The sequence below is a fragment of the Epinephelus moara genome, chromosome 18 (genome assembly GCF_006386435.1).
Source record: "Epinephelus moara isolate mb chromosome 18, YSFRI_EMoa_1.0, whole genome shotgun sequence".
Lineage (NCBI taxonomy): Eukaryota > Metazoa > Chordata > Actinopteri > Perciformes > Serranidae > Epinephelus > Epinephelus moara.
In genome coordinates, this window is record NC_065523.1 from 17758509 (window position 1) to 17781887 (window position 23379).

The 23379-nt window shown below is 42.5% G+C and overlaps 1 protein-coding gene across 1 annotated transcript; it reads left to right on the forward strand.

Moving 5' to 3' along the window:
- The first annotated feature begins 10687 nt into the window (after positions 1-10687).
- On the forward strand, positions 10688-18239 carry lfng (LFNG O-fucosylpeptide 3-beta-N-acetylglucosaminyltransferase). Its single transcript, XM_050069294.1, has 8 exons — positions 10688-11244; positions 15145-15193; positions 15406-15508; positions 15600-15753; positions 15854-15939; positions 16049-16214; positions 16441-16526; positions 16619-18239. Exons 1-8 carry the CDS (start codon positions 10837-10839, stop codon positions 16683-16685), a joined length of 1119 nt encoding a protein of 372 aa, XP_049925251.1. The 5' UTR covers positions 10688-10836; the 3' UTR covers positions 16686-18239.
- Positions 18240-23379: the final 5140 nt, after the last annotated feature.

A 23379-nucleotide genomic window follows, 5' to 3' on the forward strand; every position in this document is an offset into this window, starting at 1 on the left:
AAGATTCCCAAGAAATTCTTTCTTTCTTGCTTTCCAATGCTTTCTGTTTTCTTTCCTTTTTTTATATAAAAATTTTATATTATATAATTTTTATATAAAAATATTTCCCCTGAGGGGAAATTCAAATTTTTCACTCTTTTTGTCATTAACACACAGGTCTGAAAGACACACAAATGCACAAACAGGACCTATTCATGCACAAAGTGGAGAGATGTCAGAGTGAGGGGGCTGCCTTGGGGGGTTTGGTGTATGCTCAAGGGCACCTCGGCAGTGCCCAGGAGGTGAACTGGCACCTCTCCAGCTACCAGTCCACACTCCATATTTGGTCTGGACGGGGACTTGAACAGGCGACCCTCCGGTTCCCAGCCCAAGTCCCTATGAACTGAGCTACTGCCGCCCCAGTGTTAACAGTGTTATCAGTGTTATCTGCAGGAGTGTGAATATACATATGATGTGTCAAAAAAAAAGATGCACTGATTATGTTTGAAGTCATGTACAGGCTTTTAGTGTCAAACTCAGCACATACATCATTCTGCACATTCATTTCATTCATTTTCTGTAACCACTTATCCTGTTGGGGGTCGCGGGGGGGCTGGAGCCTATCCCAGCTGACATTGGGTGAGAGCGAGGGTACACCCTGGACAGGTCGCCAGACTATCGCAAGGCTGACACATACTGTAGAGACAGACTGCTGGAGCACCCCGAGAAAACCCACGCTGACACGGGAAGAGCATGCAAACTCTGCACAGAAGGGCTCATTCAGCATAGTGAAGCTCAAACATCCAAGTAAAGTAACAGTAAGCAAAGCACATTTTTGGTTGGAGGGGGACTCTAAAAAACTGTTTAATTAAGTTTGGAGCAAAAATAAACAAATAAGGCCCAAAGCAAGAATATCACATGAAGCTCAGCTTGGCTTTGTGCCTACAGTCAATAGATTACAAATTCCTGATAATAGAAACATTATTATGAAGATCCACACTAAGGCCTGTTGGCCAAAAACAGACTAACACAAGCTTATCAGTGCAGAGTCTGGTCCTGGAGCACGGACAGGGGGCTGATCAGGGGTCAGGGCTGTTTTTGCCCAGCCTGATCTCAGCACATCTGTGGTGGTGTGAGGGCTCGGCCACAGACGGCATGCTATTAAACAGTCTGATTAGTGTGGCGCCCGTGTGGAGGCCTGTGAGGGTGATGGGTCGGCTGCCTTCTGAAGGAGATTAATATAAGAGCGCATGCAGGGAGGAGCACCTGCCATCCATCTACTCAAAGACTGGCAGAGCATGAGATCTAACACTATCTGTGTTTGACGTCTTCCAGGAGTACAAATGGCATTAAATAACTCAATAACTTCAATGTGGTGAGGTGCAGCAGAAAGGATAAGAGACATTCTAGTTACATTTGTTTGAGAGTAAATCCAGTCTGATACAAGTGGCATCCTCCAGGGCTGAAAAATTAGGTGAACATGGAAGTGCAATAAACTGCAGTTCCTTGAATGGCCACTTGAGACTGGCTCCATAACTCTTATACCCCCATGTTGAAATGTCCAGCTTCACAGCTGTGGCATGACCCTAGATTTACAGAGTATAGGCATAACCATAGCTGTTTCAGTGTGTTTTCAGTTCATAGAAATTAATTGTTATGTTCTGGTTGCCTAACACAGTCTTGTTCAGCGTTTGGTAGTAGCTTACCAAAAGACCCTCTAATGCGTCATTTCCACATACTTTTTTTAAAAAAAATTTTAAGATATTTTTTTGGGCATTTTTAAGCCTTTAATCGATAGGATAGACGAGCGTGAAGGGGGGAGAGAGAGCGGGAGTGACATGCAGCCAGGGGCCACAGGCTGGAGTCGAGCCCGGGCCGCTACTGCAACAGCCTTGTACATGGGGTGCCTGCTCTACCACTTAGCCACTGACGCCCCATTTCCACATAGTTTTATTTTGTGTTCATACTTACGTATAGTTTACAGAGTATGCCCCTAGTGTTCAATGCAAGGAAATGCATTTCCTAATGGATGGACAGAATGCTAACCCTAACCCTAGCCCTAACTTCCCATGGCACAGTGTATATGGTCAGTCCACAATCTGCTACAAAAGTCCAATTTTCTTTCAAGGCAAATTCCAGACAGAAAGAAAACATTTTTTTTTTTGCAAACACATTGGAGATCACAGAGGTTCTCATAGGAATGAATGGACTTCCGGTTGACTTGCATGTATACAGATCAATCTGAAGGAGTTGGATGTTCAGTGTTTCCAGACAGTACATTTTGTTTTAATGGTTTTAACCCTTTTGTTTGCAAGTGAAAATTACTATTATCACAGTTAACCATTGCTGTAAATGAACCATCCTAACCAAGCTTGCAGCTAGCATTAAGGTTTTCTCCACCCTCTCGTCCAAAAATGGTCACTTGGCTCCAAAAATCCAAGTTGGCAAACATGAGGCTTCAGAATGGGAGTCCGCAAACCAGTGGGTGACATCATGGTCGCGTTGTCCATTATTTTCTACACTCTATGGTCTGATGTGCAGATGTTGATATTCAGGGAGAACCTCACACCCTTTATGTGATTTTTCCTGATATCTGTAACACGATCTCTTCCATCCCAGTCATGCCATGCAGCATTTGGGTCCCAACCTAACCTACTCCTGTCATAGATGTCTCCCATGGGAAATCAAAAAGGCTTGTAAGCAGCACTAATGCTACAGTTTCCCACGGATACTACAAGAACTAAACATGGCTGATACTCGGAGAGGTCAGCTAAGACTCATGTTTCTTACATGTGCAGAAATACTTAAAATGCACTCACTTTGGAAGCCCCAGTGTGAACAGGCTGGAAGATTTCTTTTCATTAAGTACATGATTTACATTTACAGTTTGAAATTTTGTCAGGGAAAAAAAATGCCAACATGCTAAATCCCTATTCTTTTCATGAGCTCCTGACAGTAGAACAAGGACTCTGCTAATCCATTTAATATGAGAGGATCAGCCCAGTTGGACCCACCACAAGAGATAAACCGCTGCTCTGTGGGATGGAAGCTGCTCTTGTTCCCTGGCTGGAGCTGGGCCAAGACTGGTGCCAGGAATTAATCCCAGTCACAAAAAAGAAGGGATTCCCTCAGCTAACCAGGTTGGACAAGGTCTGGGAAGAAGGTGTGTGTTTGTGTGTGTGTTTATGGAGTCTGTAATGATGCAGGATTTCCTGACAGGTGGTATGTTCAATATGTGCCATGTGGCAGTCTCTGCTTGGCCCATTTACCCATTATCCTTTAATACTGGGTCCTGCTGTTGTCATTTAACACCAGATCCCTGATATTAATAGCAATTAACGGATCATGAAAATAAATAACAGCTGTCAAAGCTGGAAAAATGATGTGCAGTCACAAGATAGGGGTGTGACTTTTAAGTACAGCACTGAGAAAAGGAGAAACATCTGTTCCAGCTTTTATATACATTACATTAAGCATTATATGCTAGCCCAATTACCAGAGTGTCTCCAACAATTAGCCAGCATTTACTAAATTGTCTCTCATTGTTTTCACATAGCAATAAAGTAATTTAACTGCCCTGTAGTCACATCTGCTTTACATTGCCATGGCTCCTTAATTTGTCTCGCCTCCCATGTTGCAGTATATCACCCTGCTCCCTGTGGAGCTGACTCTCCGTAAACAATAAACCATGACTGAACTTTGCCGCTTTGCATTACAAAAACATGAACTACAAACCACACGAGTCTTAAAAACAACAAGTAAAAGGTTGATTTCTCGTGGACTGTGAAATTAAAGGGAGGTTAATTAATCTTACTGGTTGCTAATAGACCTCTGGCTGCAGAGCAAACACACATTAGAATCCTAAATAGATACAGATGGAGTATATTGTAGTGATGATTGACGGTGGGTGTCATGGTATCAGAAGGGAATATTGTGATAAAAGCTCAGGGGGCACCAAGCATCTTAGAAATGTTCGGGCCTTTCCTTACGGGGAATGTTTGTGGTGGTTTCCTTTCAGCCCGCTGGGAGAGACCACAAAGCCCTGAGGCCCGGGAAGTGAGGAGGCCGCAGAGGTTTGGTCATTTCTAAACAGAAAGAGTAACAGGACACTCTGAAGTGTAAGACCCAAGGAGGTCCTCTTGCCCTTTTACCTGTGGTCACATGGCCACTATAGAAGCCAATAAAAGTCTCACTGCAGCAAATAATAATGCACCTGTGCTCCATTTCTCTGTCCTTTTAATCATCAAAATAGTATCAGTTGCTTTAGAGATGATCAATAAGTTGTGTTTGACAGGTCGTTTTTCAGTTTTAGCATTCAGCCAGTTTGTACTGAATTATCCATATTGCCTACATCACTGCTTAAAAGTGATGAGCAATGTGAAAATGTGATACAGGAATTCAGAAAATCCACATGCAACTTTTCCATATGACAACTATGCACATTGGGTGTGGTCCAAATTATCCACGTTGCCGTGTTTAATTTTCGTCATAAAGATAAATAGTGCCTGTGTCCATTCCATAGAACAAAAACCTATCCAAAGAGAGAATGTAAGGGGCTAATGTTAACTACACATTTTGAACCTGAATGCACCTCTATTTGATGCTAACGCTAGCTTTTGTGGCTAGTCCAGTGCTGTGACCAATATGTTAGCAAGTGCATATCAGTCCATCGCCATCATCATCAAATTCATGCTTTGTGTGAAATGACTTTAAGACTTCACACTCGTAGGAAATAAAGGGGCGTCCAGATTCCTACTAGAGACCCCTTGATCTGGAGCCAAAATGCTCTACCACTAAGCTATACCACATGATAGCTAAAATTAAGTAAATGAAGTTGTATAATGAAATGCTTGATAAAGAAACAACAGACTGAAACCACTTTTATCCAAAGAAGAATATAATATTTTTTAGACTGTAGGTGTATTTACTATACTGTACCAATAAACCCACAAGTCTGTAGCCGCTCAGGCCTGGTCTACAGACACTGGAATTTTCGAAAATGTGTTTTTTCCGTCTTCATTCTCAAAAAGAAAAAAAAAAGTATCAGTTCAAATTAAAATGCCAAAACAGAAATGAAGCACTCTCAAGAGCATGCCAAACCAACAGGCAGCGATATAACCCAATCAAGCAAAGAAGAAAACGATGGTGATGGCCAACCAGAAACCTGAATAAAGCTACATAGAGGCAACATATGCCCCATGGAGCCTTATTTATGAAAGTAAACAGCGAAGGACATATATTTTTTAGATCCCTTTTGAACTATGCCATGACTTACACAGATTTTTCGGTTGAAAACATTATTTTGTAAGTCAAGAAAGTCCCAGTTTTTCGAAGGTTTCTTGGAGTAGGCCTACCATTTAGTTTTGATTTGTGAAGCCGCTCAGCGGACATTTCTTTTCTCACATGATATACGCCACCACACCAGCTAGTTGGCTATGTAACTTAGCTAAGTTTCATGCACAGAAGTAACAATACAGAGCGAGAAAAAGCTATTACGTAATGTTATTACGTGACTTGTGTCTTTATAATTATGTATTTTCAACAGTTTTATGACTACAGTGACTCTCTTGACTTGCAAAATTATCTTTTAAATGTACAAACATCATATATGTAACCCATGGCACAATTCAAACAAAATTATTTGTCTCTTGCCAGTAACTACTGTGCATATTTATACCGAAATAAGCTCCAATAATGATCCACTGGAAAGGGAAGAATTGCCCCTATTTTTTACCAAAGGGCTACCTGGCTGCAGTAGTGCACCACTGCATGCAATATCGCCTCATTCGTGATGCCTCAGAAAGAAGAAAAAATAACGCACACTCTGACCTCTCTAGCCAAAAACAAAGTTTTCCTTTCTACAAGCCAACACTGAAAATCGAGTTTTTGAAATTCTTTTTCCTGGAAGGAGTTTTACAAAAGGTTTGTTTTCAGTGACCTTAAAAGCAGTTTGTGCATGGACCAAAATGCATGGAAAAAATCTATGTTTTAAAAAATACCAGTGTACGTGCAGACTAGGCCTTCTGAAAAAAAGAGAGATTACACAATGTGTGTAACCCCTACATCACACTGCCAGAGTGTAACCTCAGCAGTTTCCCACCAGAGCTTCTCTCTCTCTCGCTGCAGCTCCTGCCATCCCGTGAGAGTCTGACACATCAGACTGCTCTGTCATTTTCACAGTATCAGATCCCACAGCCCTATTCTTCCACTATAATACACACACAGATCATATCTCTGCACCTCTTCATGTTCCACAACATAAAGCCCTTCCCTATAACACTGGTGAGAAAAGAGACAACAAGTAGGAAACCATGCCAGACTCATAATGTGGGACGACCCACTAAATGCATTTCTTTGAGGACTAGACTAGACTACAGTCCTCCCAAATTAATGTGTCGATCTCTTGATGCTCCCAGAACAACAGGAACCGGCACAAAGAGAGAGTGCTGGGAAGCATTAGGCTGACAGAGTGGAAGTAGGGCAGGAGCAGGGGGTGACGAGCAGGTCTGAACAGTTATGCAAATAGCTCATGTTCGCCTGGTTATGGAGAGGGGAGTGGAAAGGGAACAATTATGATGGGGGGAGAACTTTGAAATGGGACATCAACCACCGGCCATGAGTTTCCTGTTTTTATTGGATCTGCAGAGTTGTGTCTTTCTCCTCGCCTCGCCTTACAGTGCTCAGCTTGTTTATTTAGCCAAGAAATTTAGAGTAAACTTTATTGCTACTGATACATCCTCCAAAAGTCCTGTAACCCTGACTTGGTACAAGTAACTCTCTATATAAAATGTCCTGTGACTGCAGAGAAAAACAAACCAGATTATGCACGCCACCTCTGCAACGGCTCACACATTCGACATATTTAAATGAGAAAAGGCCTGATGAGAGGACAACAGACAATTAAAAGTACCTCAATGACTCTTTTCTTTGTCTGCTGGACCTCCTATTGTACATCCCAGCAAGGTACCTATAGGCCACAAACAAAAAGAGACTGTGTGATGGTTGAGAAAATGGCCATTCACCCTGAAACAAGGAACCTTTTCACAGGGTTTTCTCATGGACATTCAACCACCAACCTCTTAAAATTCACATTATGATATGGAAATAATTCAGAGTTGTCAGCAGCTTTTAAAAGTCCCTTGAGGTTATTGAGCTCTTAGTGGAAATATAAACCTGGAGGGTCTCCAGTGAATATCTTGTTCCCAGTAACAATAAGTGGTTCTGTACAGTGTAGAGAAGTCTGAAACAAAGAAGAACAGTAAATGACAAAAACTGATTTGATTTGACAACTGGGTGACTCACAGATGATCACAAATAAAAGGTGGTTTACAGGTCTTATTATAATTGAGTAGAAGAAATTATATTCAACATGTCCAGACTTGCCAGCATGTAACCTGACACGCCCTCAGCTCCTTGTTGATCATTTATAGTTGAACAAAATCAAGCTGCTTCACAAAAATAAAACAAAAGAATGTGCCATCTTGTGAAAACCACATCTCCAAAACATTAACTTTATATGAGCTAAGGAAATAAACTCAGTTTTTGGCTTTGTCTCAATGCATCTTGGAGCTAATAAAAGAAAGAAGCAAGAAAGTTTCCTCAACACATGAAGGAAACAATCCTTCAGTTAATCTGAAATGATCAAAATCACCAAATTTGGGGATATAGTGCATCATGTCCTCCATGGCAATGAACCTAAAGGGACAGTTCACCCCCAAATTAAAAATACATATTCTTCCTCTTATCTGGTATGGGTTGCAGTGTTGGAGATATTAGCCATAGAGATGTCTGCTTTTGCTGCTTTTTTCTCTTAAGAAAAAGACCTGATTACTTCCTCCGCTGTAGCAGGCTAGCATAAAACACTGTACTAGTACTGATACTCAAGGCAGAAAGAAGCTATTTTGTGCAGCCTTTTGCACTATCATTATTTATCTCATTCATTATGGGGATGTTTGTTCCTTTATCTCAACAAAGGACCAGTTCATTGTGTTTACCTGAATGAAGTTCACTGAGACCTATGGGAATACACCCTGCAGATCAATAAAAAATGGGTGGTATTTATTTGTCTCTGGAGCGGCTGAAGCATTCTCAGCCTTTGGTCCTTGGAGAGTTTCCTCTAATGTTGCATGAGGAGGGAAACTGAAGCCGAGTTCTGAGGAGGACGCTTGGTCCCCTGGCTCTCACTTCTGGTGTGACCTGTAATCCAATCAGAGCCGGTGTGTCCATGCTGGGAAAATAAACAGAACCGCAGACTGATCCCGCCGCCTGGTTCTCATCCCCTTGGTCCACAGAGGGCAGTCAGCGAGGTCTCATTCAATTTGTACTGTTTTATAGCTCTTGCTCACACATAGACAGAGACAGTTGACACTAACCTACACTGTGTGGTTATTATGAATAGACACAACCATGACTGCATCCATGATATGGCTGTAAGTTAATATTAATCAGCAGTAAAGGAGCAAGACTCTGAGTGTAGTGTGCAGGAGCTCTAAGACTCCGCTAGCCAACTTTTCACAGAACCATCTTACATTATGTGAAAGACTGGAATTTAGTAGATACATATTTCAATCAGTGACTAATAAACAAAAGCTTCTTCAAACAGCAGAAACATTCAGGGAACCATCCTGAGGAATGTTAAACAGACTGAAATATAAAATAAATGGAAACATTATGACTTGAAAAGAAAGATGTGGCTTTGAGCTAATGTGTTCCATGTTGGATATATATACATTATACAGAGGATCAAGTTATAGCTGACATCTGACAGAGCTGAGTGTGCACATGTGTTTCAAGCATTTGTGGCGTGTATCAGCGGATAAAAAGAGATACTTAGTGCTGTAATGATGCTTTATGGCCAGTTTGGGGGATGTTGTGTGACACTCTGGTCACAGTGCATGCTGGGATTTGTTACCTGCTGTATGTGCATCGTGTGTAATCATCTAAGCAGGAACTATAAATAGCAGCCATTTAATTTTACCATGCTGAGGCTTTACTGGCTGCACGAAGCCCCCAACATGCTGATACCATCAGGGGGAAAATCAAGCACATTTTGGTGTTTATTTGCAGGTTTGTGGGCACTGTGGTGAGGAAGTGGGCTGTCTGAAGAAACTGGGTTTAATCTCACTGGTATTCAGCTGCGATGTTAGACTGGGGGGCTCAAAGATGAGGCGATCTCAAAGGGGACAAGAGAGCGTTTTTTTGTCGTTGTCCGTGGAGGAAGCAAAAGGCTGAAATAAACTGAACCGAGGGAGAGGTTGGAGCAAATACAACTGGAGAACTTTACTCTTTCACTTGCCATTTTAACAACTGACATTGTTTTCACAACTCCAAAGGCCCAGAAAGAGTTTTCCGAGGTGGGATGAATGCCCTGCAAGCTCGGCAGAAAGAGGCGGTTGATTAAGGAAGAATGAAGGCCACAGAGACAACCCCCTCTGCCTGGTTTCTTATACTTGCTTTTAGACGCCTTTCTATGCACACTTTTTAAAAGGTGAACAAAAGGCCTTGTCAGGAGCAACAAAGCATAGAGGTAACTTATGTCCTGTGTGTCCCAGAATTAAAGAGAATGAAACACCTGCATGCAATGGAAAACTTGTTTTTCTCTTGCAAAAGATTTGAAAAAAAAACCCCATCTCATACTGGTGTAAGTAAAGGAAGAAGAGTTAACTGAAGAAGCAGGATGTGTGTAAAATTTGTTACGCACATGAAGGGTGTGACTCAGCCTCATACACCTAAAAGGACAACATTGACTTCTAGGGAGTTTATCCCATCTAATGTCTGGATTGAGACCAAAATCATCAGTGTTTTCAGCTGCCTCTGCATTAGACTTAAAGTTTATCTTTATACTTCTGGTATTTTTAAATGCTTTAGGGTAAGGGGACAGAAAGTGCTGGTAAAGTTCACCAGTTGTATTAGCTCCGACCTTCGCCTCAGTTCACTTTCTTTCAGCCTTTCACTTCCTCCACTGACACCAACAGAAAAACTCTCTCATGTCTGGGGATAAGGCATTTTGGCTTAAAGGATTTTGGCTTCAATCTTGCACCAGAGTTGAAGATTTCCTTTCAGATCTCTGTTTAACCCGACATTTGTTTGATACTAAACTGTCTAAATCTGTTGGTTGCTGAGCGTCGGGGAGGTTATTGAAGGCTCCACCAGCTGCATGTTGGTCTAAATGGGCTCTCATGTCTTTTGGTCAGCCTCCCAGCACCAGACGGCACTCTCAGTTGTGAGAGCCAAAATTTGAATAACAAGTGTTCAGGAATGGCCAACTGTTTAGAGTCCTCACAAGGTCGGCGGAGAACAATAGAGCCCATTTCTCTGGTGAACACCCGGCTCACACTCGGCTGAGTTCAAATAGAGCTTCACCTTGGAAAAAAAAATCAGTCTTAAGTCTGGTTGCAAATTTAAATCTGGAGGATAAACCTTTTTTTTTTTTTTTTTAGCACATTGTTGTGTCAGTGAGGCAGTTTTTTTTTTCTCAAGGTGCAGTTTGAAACACACTTCTCCTCATGACCACCTGCAGGTTTGTTTCCTTAGGGTCAATCTTTTACTTGTTTTATCTATAAAAGCTAAACTGCAGGTCACACACGCGCGCACACACACGCGCACACAGAGCTGTAACCAAGCCCCTTTGCGGCGTCACTGGCTGGCATGCTGCATTCAAGGACCTCCCATGAGGCGTGGCCAGCATAGGAGCTTATAAATTTTCCCTCCTAACACTTTACTTATTTGCGATTCAGCTATGTACCACTACGGACCTTACATTTATTGTTCTGTGTTTTATTGAGAATAAAACACCATATGGACTTGGGGATTCGTTGCGCCGCTTCATAGTTTTTAGTCTTTTTTTTAAGTTTAATCATGTTGAAAAATAATGGAAAGAAGACAGCTATCTCTATAGCCAGCACAGCATGTCTCTGTCTGGTGCTGCTCCTGGTTGCTGTGCAGCATCACCGGGTTCAGGTGGAAGATGAGACAGCCAACAGAGAGGACATCGGGACGCGCTCTCTTCTCCAAGATGCTGCGCAGCAGGAACAGCAGGACGCGCAAGGTGCCAAGAAAGGATTCTCGGCGTACTTCACCAAACTGACCCGAGGACGGAGGGAGGTGGAAAAGCCCGCACGGTCCTCCGCGTCCGCTGCAGACCCTCCTCCAGCCGAGGACATCAGCGCTGATGACATCTTCATCGCTGTGAAGACCACTAAGAAGTTCCACCAGTCCAGACTGAATCTGCTCCTGGACACGTGGATCTCCAGAAACATGCAACAGGTAAAGGAAAAGTGCAAAAGAAATCCTTGTTGTAATTCATGTTTGATTTATTTGCATAGTCATATCTCAGTTACTATGCACATGCACAAGTTGCAAAATAGATTTTCAGGAAGTGATGTGCATGTTTGTGGGCTGATAGTGTTGCTGCAGAGCTGCACAATCAGGGCACACATGCAGGTGATGTCTGTTTGATGGCTGCTTACAGTGCTGTTATTGTTCCCCCTGTCACCAGATGACACACTGAAATAGCCACACAGTCCCTGTTAACCATGCTGAATTTCTTGGGCTCTGTCACTTTTTATTCTCCTCTGAGTGATGTCCCTGAGAACGGAGGGAGCAGTTTCAGGACTCCCTCTTCCAGCCCCCCTTCTCTCCCCACTTTCTATTATCCCTCCTCTTTTTGGGTGTCCCTGTGAATGCCCCCGGTGCAATGGATGCTTCACAGCACCGACTCCAGCGCTGTCCCCCTTCCAGCACTAACAAAGCGTCTTTCTGAAGGGGGAAGAAAAGCTTTTTCCCAGCCCCTTGTCTCCCCTCTCTCCATGGGAACGTGGGAGCTGAGTCTGGGTCAAGCTTACTGGAGGGATGGGAAAATGGGGGCTTCGTTAAGGGGATGCCTGGGACAAAGGGGTGCATCTATAGGCAAGTTTATGCTGGGAAGCGGCACGCTGAGTGTGAATATGAGGGCCTTGAGAACCAAGCTCCTTCAGAGGGTGCACAAAGACGTGGCCATAGTCTGAAGAAAACAGTTTTCAAAGTGATTTTATCCTGCACCCAGAGGTGTCACATGTGCTTTCTTCAAAAGTCTTTTTAATTTGACACACACAGGTTCTCCCCCTCTTTAGTCTCGCTCGTCATAAAGTTTGAGGAGAGGTTTCCTCTCTGTCTGTAAAATTTTAATGATAATAGGCTGTCACAATCACTTAGGCCAGGCAGAATCACCTGCACAGCTCGCTTTAATGTCCAAACCATGTACCACAACATCTGCTTAGGTGTGAGTCGATTGTACTAATTGGTTGTAATCACTGTACTGGATGATGTTAGTTAACCCATCCCACAGAGTTAACAGCAGGGCTTATAGGCAGGCAGCTGGTGGGTGGCTGCTGGGACAAAAAGCACAGACTGAGCTCCCACAATGCAAGAGGGAGTTCCTGGAGGAAGGGTGCCAGGTGGTCAGGAGAGACGAAACAAAGGACGGCCTTAATGCCAGCCATATGATGCTCTGAGTTCCCACCATGTACATATGGCCATCCTCAGTGTTCAGGTTTGATTCTCACGCTCAGCTGATGGACATCTGTGGAGTTTGGATCACTATTGTGGCACTAGGGACAACAGTGGAAGATGCTTTATTCCTGTTACTTTTCTGCTCAGAGTGAGATCTCTCTGCTTGTATGCAGATGGAGCTGCTATCTGCAGCTGTTTACATGAGAACAGGGGGAAAGATTATCTCTGTGATAGCTTTGTTGACACAATTGTGCCTGTGGCCTTCTTAATCTTTGAGCCCATTCAGAGCATAAATGTCATTTTTTGTGAATCCAGCCAGTTAGTGCCTTTAGGTTAAAGGTTACCCTTTACGACTTTTAAATGTCAGACCCAATTTGTCTGTGAATTGGTGCTTTTAAAACAGAAATCCTTCTTTTAAAATCCTTATATAACTTTTTCATGTATAATACCATTCCCTGTTTTCTTTTAGTCTTCCTCAAACAATATAGCTTTGTGCTGAGAGGGGGGTCATAAAACAATAGACAAAAATGGATCACAGCATTTCCTGTTCCAGTGTGTAGATCAGCGGCGTAATCGATTTGTAAAACTGGCACGCAGGAGCTGCTTTTATCAGAGCAGAGATTCGTTTTGCAGCTGGCACTGACATCTTCATGGTGTGCCATGCATTCCTCTCTTAAGAGTATGATAATTAGCCAGCACTCCCAACAATGAGCGCTTTTAGAATTTAGGGAAAAAACACTTGGCGAAGTAGTTGAGTTTATGAAACGGCTTCACTATGAAGTACAAGTGGTCACAAAGTGGGTGGGTGTCACTGAAGGGGACAGCCTTGTGTTAAAAATATGTGCCTAACATTTACATGCCATTTACCTTAACCTGTAAGCTAATGGTACAACTCATTTGTCCTGATAAAATGGGATGAAAATGCTTTGAAACAGAAAGGGGAAGGAGCCAGGGTGGAAGTGTTCGATGGAGGGAGGGGAGCTTGATGCCCTTCCTTCCCGTAGAGCTGGAGACAGCCAGCCAGGCACCACGTTCAGCTCAGACAGGGCCGTGCCATGCCTTCCTGTGGTCAGGAGTGCAGCCCCCCCCCCCCCTCTCTCTTTGCTCTCATCTCCCTCTTCTCCTCACCCTATGCCCCCTCGCCTCTTATCTCTGCTTCACACACAGCCGCCTTTTTCTTTTTCTTTTTTTTGTTTGAATTAGTATTCCAGGAAAGTAACTGTTCTTTTAAGTTTCAGCTCAGAAACAAAGACAGAAAAAAAACCTTCCCAGGGAGGTTTCTCTTTAGTTAACTCCTGCAGCTGTATGCAAATGCTGGCAAACATATTTAGAATTTACCCAGTGGAGACTTTACCCAGCATGAAAACTCACAGCATTGTTCTATTGAAGAGGCTCTGGCCGTGTATGTGGCCAGGAGCAGAGGGGGGGCAGGATAGGGGATGAAGTGGGGCTGAATGGCCACACACGGCTTTCGATTTACTAATCAGCAGAGAGATTCCACCCCTCTCCTCCCTCCCTCCCTTCCTCCCTCTCTTTCTGTCAGTGCCCTGGCAGCTCTGGCAGCTGCCTCAGTGATTAGGCTGTCTATTCAACGGGCTTTAAAGCAAACAGCGCCAGCCTCTGATCCCTTTACCAGTGAAACCACCACCCTTCCTTAAACAAATACCGGCTCACGGCCTGAGCATCAGCAACATCTGCTCAGAGTTTGTCCCACAAACTGTTCACGAGGCCTTGTGCAGAAATAGAAAACTGGGGTTGAAAGATGTGTCTTTTCATTCATGTAAAATCAGCAGCCTGTTTCTGGATGCAGATCACACATCGCAGTTGCCTGGCAGCTGGGTGGCGATCTTGCAGGAATGTGGGTTGTAGCTGACAAAAAGTGCTCTGTCAGTATGGGTTAAGAAGGCGCCACGACCTGGCGTGTCGAGACACGTGGCTCAGATAAGGTAGCGTGATGTTCGGCAGGTGCTGCCTCACCTGAGGTGAAGAGTAAACAGACCGCTGGCGGTTGCAGAGCTCAGGGCCCTTTCATCATCACCATTCAGCAGCTTGCACCTGTTGAGCGTGAGGCATCATAAAGAGGAGTCTAATCTTCCCTTGCTCCTTTTAAAGTGTGTTCCTGTAAGGTGCCCTTTGTTGTAAACTCCTTTTATGAGTAACTGCAACATTTAACCAGCGCCTGCAGGCTCGTGGTTTGGTTATCGAGGCTGTCAGTCATACAGCAGCGAGCACACAGAACGTTGTGTCAGTGGTTTATGCTATTGTTTTAGCTGCATTCAACACGTTGAAGCCCGGCAGCAGGTCCAGCACAGCGAAGGGGCTCAGCCGGGGGATGGGATACATGAATGGGGTGTGTGTGGGGGCGGACAGTCTGCCTCCTCCTTTGTTCTATGTCTGGGATGCTTCGGGGCGGCAGCATAGTTGCCATGGAGAGAGTGAAACACAGGACAAAAGGCCTTTATTAGAGCAGGGGGTTGTTTAACTCAATGTGTTTTCCACTGCATAAAAGGCATGTTGATTGATGCTAATCACACCGAGCTGGATGTGAGGAAGGACTTTGGACACACTGTTGAATTTGATCGTGTGACTGCTTCACATGATCATCTGAAGTGGGTCTGATGTTGTGGATTTAAAGACCAAGCCCACTCATCTGTGTTCTCCTTTGTTTGTTCACAGACGTACATCTTCACAGATGGAGAAGATGAGGACCTAAAAAAGAAAATTGGTGAGTTTTATAAGGGGGATTTCATGTTGGGAACAGAGATGCACATTGTTGTTTTGGAAAGGGAACTTGGAATAATGAGAAAAAATATTGAATATGTCATAAAAATTCAGCTCTGAGCCTTTTCCGTTGAAGATGAAATTAAAATACACAGAGTCTCCATTGATGATGTTATCTTCAATCAAAAATCTTTATTTCTGTCACTGTTGCTGCAGGGAGTCACGCAATCAACACCAACTGCTCTGCTGCTCATAGCCGACAAGCTCTGTCCTGTAAGATGGCGGTCGAATATGACAAGTTCATAGAGTCTAGGAAAAAGTAAGTACTTACAACTGAATACAAATTTTAAAGGTGACTTTTTTTTATTAGTATGAATATCTCATGATCTAACAATTCTTCTGTTTCTCAGGTGGTTCTGTCATGTAGATGACGACAACTACGTGAATGTTCGCACCCTGGTGAAGCACCTGTCCCAGTACCCGCACACACAGGACATGTACATCGGGAAACCCAGCCTGGATCGGCCCATAGAGGCCACAGAGAGGCTGGGGAACAACAAGATGGTACGTAGATTCTTATTTTGATGCATAATTATTTCAAGATTATGCGGCTTATCTTACAGATAATTCTTTATATTGACACATTTTTCCGTTTCTTTCATAGAAACCTGTCAACTTCTGGTTTGCTACTGGAGGAGCAGGCTTCTGTGTGAGCCGGGGTCTGGCGCTGAAGATGAGCCCATGGGCCAGGTACAGATACTTACACACATTCACTATTGTCACTCATGACATTTGTACCTTAGTCTTGGGGATCAAAATCAACCCTGACCATGTGTCTGTCTATTTTTTGTCTTTTCAGTGGTGGTCACTTTATGAACACAGCAGAGAAAATCCGCCTGCCTGATGACTGCACCATCGGCTACATCATTGAGTCGGTTCTGGGGGTTCCTCTGACCCGCAGCAACCTGTTTCACTCCCACCTGGAGAACCTGCAACAAGTGTCAAGATCTGAGATTCACAAGCAGGTAAGAGACTAAACACTTTGTTGCCGTGACGTGAAGTTGCATTGCCAAGGAGGTGCACTTCAGGCTTAGGTATAGGTTATGCATCTACACTGTACCTACACTGTAGAGTCAATGCAAAAGTATAAACCATCCTTTAGAGCTCATCTTTTTAAAATACATAATCATTATCTAGTATTCTTGGTGTTTTTTCTATGTTGCTCATGTTTTTTTATGTTTTTTCCTGCAGATAACCCTCAGTTATGGGATGTTTGAGAACAAGAGTAATATCATCAATTTGAAAGGGGCTTTTTCTGTGGAGGAGGATCTATCAAGGTGAGAGATTGTTCTGCATTCAGTGACACAGATTTCATCTCAGTTTCAGCCCCTTTCAGCAAATCTAACTCCGACCCTCTTTTCTCTTCCAGGTTCAAGTCTGTGCACTGTCTCCTGTACCCAGACACCCCATGGTGTCCCCCTCAGGTTGCCTTTTAGGGCGACCGCTCCTTTCTCATCCTCGTCCCCGTCGTGCCTCGGTATCTGAAAGGCTCGTGGGGACCAGTGTTTCGTATTAGACTGCGCCGCTGCTGTGTTGTCGCTGCAGTTGTGTGCGGTCTTTAATAGTTTTACTGGGCTGCTGTGCGGCCCGCCTCGGGACTATTGCTTCCTGTGCGGAGCCAGGACCTCACCCCGTGATGTAGTGGTGGAGGAACCCAGCTCTCGGCAGGAAGTAGCTTTCAGCGTTAAGCTTTGCAGGCAATCAGTTGAGCTTTGTGATGTATATGTTGCTTGTAAATGTATCTGCAATTCTCATAGAATGTATTGTCATATATTCGAGCCTTTTTGCCAGCTTTACATTAACTTTTTTCTGTTTTAGCTTTTTAAAAATGCAAAGCCATACAGGTCTTTGTTTGTAGGCTTCTATCACATATAATTGGCTTTGTCAGGCATTTTGTTTAGATCTTTTAACTCTGATGACTCCGGACAAACTCTCTGATATGAAGATGTTTTTGTGTTTTTAAGTTAACAGTGTTATTTCTCCCATAAACTGAGCTGGCAGTAGGCAGATTTCCAAATGCATCCTTGGGTGACCTAATCTGAGGTATATCAGGACAAAGCACTTTTCCCTTTTTGATATTTTTTGGTGGACTAACCTAATTTACGTCCTTTAATGACATGCCTCAGATTTGTGTCCAAACTAACAAAACGAAAAAAGAGAAGAATAACCCCTTCAAGATCTCTATCTATTCATTCTTATGTATTTAATAACACTCCTTGCATTTGTTACAATCAGGGAAAAATAATGAGTGGAAGAGATTTTGATTCGGGGTTACAATCACCTTTTGAATTGCTTTTGAAAATTGTATTTTGTTTGTTTTGAAATTGCACAGCTGAGTTTCAAATGAGCTGATGTTTGCTCCTGGAGACGCTCACCTCAAAGGGTTCATTAGTAAACTATTAGTGACTTTTAGCTCGGAGAAACCCATAAGAGCAAAGAAAAAACACATGGCATCTTTATGATAATAACCACATGTGTAATCTGAGCCACAGTCTATAATAGTTTGCACAAAAGACTGATGAGCATGTTATTATTAACATCAATGTTCCTTATTTACACATAATTTTGGCTGGTTAGTGTTGAGGCCTGTGAGGTGAGAGCTTTACAAGAGCAACATCAGTGCTTCCACATGGAGGTGTTCACCCCCTCTGTGTTTTCTCTTGCCCATATTGGGTCACACTGTACATGTTGATTGCAGTATTGTGTACTGTGCCTTTGTTTGAATTAGTAGTGATTGTGTAATGTTTAGAATGTAATGTCCCACTTTGTGGTTTACACATGCTTTTAATGACCCGGACATGATTTTTGTACTGCTTTGAACTGTGCTAAATGACTGTGGTGTTTATTCTCCAGTATCTGGAGGGTTCGAACGGTTCATTCCCAATACTGGCTTCTCAGGGATTATGAGCTGATCCTGGTATTAACTACCATGGGACCCACGGTGGGACCTAAAACTTCGAATAAAAGTGCATAACCACTGAGAAACTTAACATATTTGGTCATGTTTTTATTTGACTGTCGTCCAAGTTATTCAGAATATTCACTTACTGTACATATAGTGTTATTGATACATGCATGAGGCAACCAGTGGTGGAACTAAGTAGTTTACATCTAGTCCAGCACTGTACATATAATTTTGAGGTATATATACTTTCTTTAATTTGTAGCCTACTGCTCTATACTTATACTTCGGGGGAAATATTGTACTATTAACTACACTACATTTACATGACAGCTACAGCTACTAACTATTTTGCTGCTTAAGATACTAAAAATCTGTAATAAACATATAAAATATGAGGCATTGTTGAAATACAGTAGATTAAAGCAGCCAGCAGTGCATAAATTGGGGTAAAATAGCTCCACAGCAGCCAGCTCCAACATTTAAATGCTGCTTACATGTTAATTCAGTTATATGAACAACATATAATGTAACATTGTCTGATGCCCTTTTGGACTTTGGATTTCTTCACATGACATGGACAAAAACTGATATATCAATGAATTTAAAGGGTTGCATTTTGGTCTGCCTCACAGTATTTTACACTGTAAAGAATACAGTTCTGACAATAAGACAGAATACTCAAGATTTTACTTATTATCAGCTGAAAATCCAATTAAATAAACATTATCATCCTGCATATGCACATGCTGACTGAACTCTGGCAGACATGGAGCAGAGGATCCGTCCCCAAAGCCTTGTATGGGAGACAAATTACTCGGAGCAAACATCCCCACCACAAACCATAATCACAGCTTTGCCCTCCAGAGATGTATAGTGGGAAAAACTGCAGTCTTTTATGTGTCTGAATCACAAGTTCAAGCAGACATCAGTCATCTGCACCTTCTGTCTGCTCTTTGTGGACTCATAAAGCATTCCCAATAAATCAGTGCAGAAGTTTCAAATCATACATTGTATGACACAGAACAATCACAGCAGTCTGATTGGTAGCTAGCGGTAACCGTTTATTCAGTGGCAAATGCTTGATCAGCTTCACTCAAGAGGAAGAGAGAGATCCCTCCTCTGGCACTGCATCCATGGGAAAAGAGGGCATGAGGCTTAAGTATAAAACTCTTGTATTATCAAACTGGCAAGCTGTGAATGTGCAAACAGTAATCGGATCTGCAGCACTTTGATCTCCTCCAATAAAAGAGAAAGGTTTTTACATACATAACAAATCATTAGAGTGTTGGTCTAATCTGTCTCTAATCTTTTTAAGCCCAGGCTCTCAAAACTGTCACTTGTATGCAACATTTTTTAAAGTCATAACGTGCAGAGACATGACACTATCGCAGTGTTTTTGTTCACTGGGAAATCATTCAAAGGCTGCATGTGCACTATTGCAATGAGAGGAAATAAAGTATCAGATTGAAATTTGCCTAAAACCATTTCCTCCAGCTCATTTGTAATCCCCCTGCATCAGTAATCCTTCAAACACACCAATCTGTTGCATCTGTGAGCAGCTCTGAATGAATGGCTGTTGTTACATGTGATTACTGTGCTTTGGTGCTTTTCCACTGTTTATCTTTCCTTAACGTTTGCTATTGCAATTATGTCTGTTCCCATACCAGCAGCTGCAGAATAATAAATACAGTCAGACTGAGCTTGTAAGTGTACGCGATTAGCATTTCAATTTACACCCTGAGATGAGGCCAAGCTTTCAGCCTCAATGCAGGGATACAGTTTGGGCTGAGGATAGAGAGGAGGAAACACTCGAGACACTAATCAAACTGTAGTGACTGCATTAGTACAGCAAGCAGTAGAGTAAATCATTGGCTTGTATTGTTACTTAAATAAAAGTAGGCAGGTTGGTTTAATTCATATAGACTGACTTACTGTATGTCTTGCTCGGGCCCTGAAGAAATTGTCTGCCACATAACCCACCATAAAACAGCAAATTGTTTTTACACTCCTATTTTAATACCAGTTTATCGAATGAGATGTGTTAATCGGGGAACTTTAGGGGTACTGGAAGGCAGATTGTCTTCTTTTTGGAGCCAGGCTAGGTGTTTCCCTCTGTTTCCAGTCTCTGTGCTAAGCTAAGCTAACTAGCTGCTAGCTGTAGCTTCATGTTTAACAGACAAATATATGAGGGGTATCTTCTGATCTGTGTCTTTTTCTTATAAACACTTACACCATTAACCTGCCAGGGACTGCAGATGAATATTAGCCTTTATGGCTAAATCTGGCACATTTACATGACTTCAGTGATCATGTTCATTAATGTGCACTGTCCCTTTCTAAATAAAATAAACATACACATAAATGCCCAACATTTCAAACTATTACTCGAGGAATGGCTTCACCCTCAAAATAATCATTTTATATATCAGTTACTCACCCCGTGTTACCTTTAATACATAAAGAAAATGTTTTTTACATGCCTCACGGTGAACAAAGAATCCAAAAACATAAATTTCTTGATGTACTGGAGTAAAAGGGGCCACATTTAACAACAGCAAAACTTGTACAACATGATTTAAGTCTCATTTATATAGTTGTATGTTCAGTACCTTCAAAACACATGCATTTTCGCTACAACTATTTAAAAGACTTGCGCGTATGAGTAGCACACCTGGGCAAGTGCATGCGTATAGGACGCATTCACAATGGTGCTCTTTGGTCCGCTTTAAACAAACCCTGGTACGCTTCCAAGGATAGTTCGGTTTGTTTGGACTGGCGTGAATGCTCATTCAAACTCTGGTGCGGATCAAACGAGCAAATCCTGCGCCGCTTGAAAACTGGGGGTCTCGGTTCACTTGCAAGTGAACCCTGGTGTGGGCCGCTTACAGTGGGAAATGCAAATGGACTATCCAGCGAACCATAGAGAGGAGGAGAACCAAAGAGAGGAAGTGACATAAAATGCAGTGCATTTTGGGTAGAAAAAAACAAAACCAACAGCGCGAAACGGGAGAAGCAGAGGTAAAAAAAGAAAAAGCTGGAAAATGGGGGCAGACGTGGAGTAGTGAGGAGGTGCAGGCGCTTACTGATTTTTGTTGGCTTTTACTTTATGAGGGTATTTCAGTTCTTCCACTTTAAAGTGAATTACTTCCATATCATCATATGACATTTCCTTAAATAAGAAGCCAGTCTCATAACTCAGGTGCAACGTCTCCAAAAATCTGTCGTTCACTGGAATCAATTCAATAATACCGTTTTACATATGTGTGGTGTGGCAACAGGCGAGAGATTATAAGAACACAAACACCCAACTGTAGACAGACATCCACCGCTGGCCGACCACCCAACTGTCAGTGAGCTGCGGTGAAATATGACTGGAGGCTGTTGCTGCGGCTGATTATCTTCCTGTGATAAAGGATCCAGTATCCAAAATGTCGATCATGTTCAGTTTACAAAACATAAAACTCCTACATGACTTGTGTCTGTCTCAATATGAGTCACACCTGAGGAGAAGTGCAGCTGCTCTGCCCACTTATGTTTTTTTTCCACCTCAGGGAGAAATCATGCCTGTCACTCATGCAATGACCCGACAGCTTCAGGTGAAAGCCGAGTTTTGTTCTTGTTGTGACTGGTTCTCTCACATTTCTGACTGAGGAAGAGTTTAACTTCTATTTTACATCCCACAAAAGGACATTTCCTGTATATCACACTCAGCTAAATCTGTTAGCATAAATATGAAAGAGAAGTGGTGGCGCGGTGACAGACAGGATGGCATTGGTCCCTTCTACATCTGGTTGGCCACCCTTAGTTCCCACTTTGGAATAGTCAGAGGGTGAATTGGCTTGTGTGTATAATTTTACTGAACAGGTTCAGCAGGCACAAAGCGATACGAAGCATAGGCATAGATTTCGGGGGTGGGGGACACAGGGGACATGTTCCCCTCAATATTTAGAACATGCGCGTTTGTCCACTCCCCAATAAAAACATAAAAGTAACAGAGGACTTTGACAAAATTTAAGATACTTACACCATGAATTTCTGCAGAAAAGGCACAAATTGGAGCATAACATTTACGAGAATGCAGGAAATTAAGTGTTTGATGGTCAAAATTCTTCTTGTGGAGAACTCCCAAATCCCCTGTTTCATGTTTCTCCCCCTAATAGTGAAGCAAAACCCTCAGCCTTGTTACAAACATATGCAAAATGACTAAATAGTAACGTAATTACGTAGCTCAGTCTACAGAAATTTGGGTTGGGAACTGGAGGGTCACTGATTCAAGTCCCTGTCTGGAGCGTGGACTGGTGGCTGGAGAGGTGCCAGTTTGCCTTCTGGGCACTGCCGAGGTACCCTTGAGCAAGGCACTGAATCCCCCTTGCTCTGACATCTCTCCATTCAATGCATGTATAGGTCCTGTTAGTGCATGTGTGTGTATTTCGGGCCTGTGTGTATATGACAACAGAGCGAAAAAATTGAATTTCCCCTCAGGGATTTATAAAGTATATCTTCTTCTTCTACTAAAGAGATGCAAAAAAGCCACATAAACTCAAAACATTGCCAAAGGGAAACAAAACAATTAAAAAGGAATGTAAAAGCACTACAAAGTGACCACAGAGACCGAAAACAAGACGCAACATGACTAAAAAGAGAAATTAAATGATGCCAAAACCGCTTGTTTCTTTCAGTCTGAGGGTTTTGCTTGTCTTGAGCATTATGTGATAAAATAATTAATCTGTTTAACTTTCCAAACTTGTCAAGAAGTGATGTGATATATCTCTGGGGTTCAACTGTTTCACTTTGCATTTACAAAAAAAAGATTTATGATTCATGTTTATTTATTTTTTATCATATTTTATACATGATTACATATGAAAACATCTTTAAAACTCTATATATTAAGGCTTCACAGGTTTTAACAACAGGCCTTCTCACAGCAGACTTTATTTGGCACAGAAGGAAAAGCACATTAATGATGACAGTAACGATGGCTCTGCTGTATCCACGTGTTCCAGTGAGTGTGTCAGACGGTTAGCCAACATGCACAAGCAGTTAAATGGAGTTCACCTGCCATTCATTCCGTTATTTACGCCTGTACTTTTCCTGCTGTGACAAGTCAAAATGTCTTCTGTGATATTTCAGCCGTCTTGAGGTGGAATGACAGGAAACTCTTAAAAGTCTGTTAACAGTTTGTACCCTGCTGATTAAAACACAAACACCTGGGTGTGTTTTCT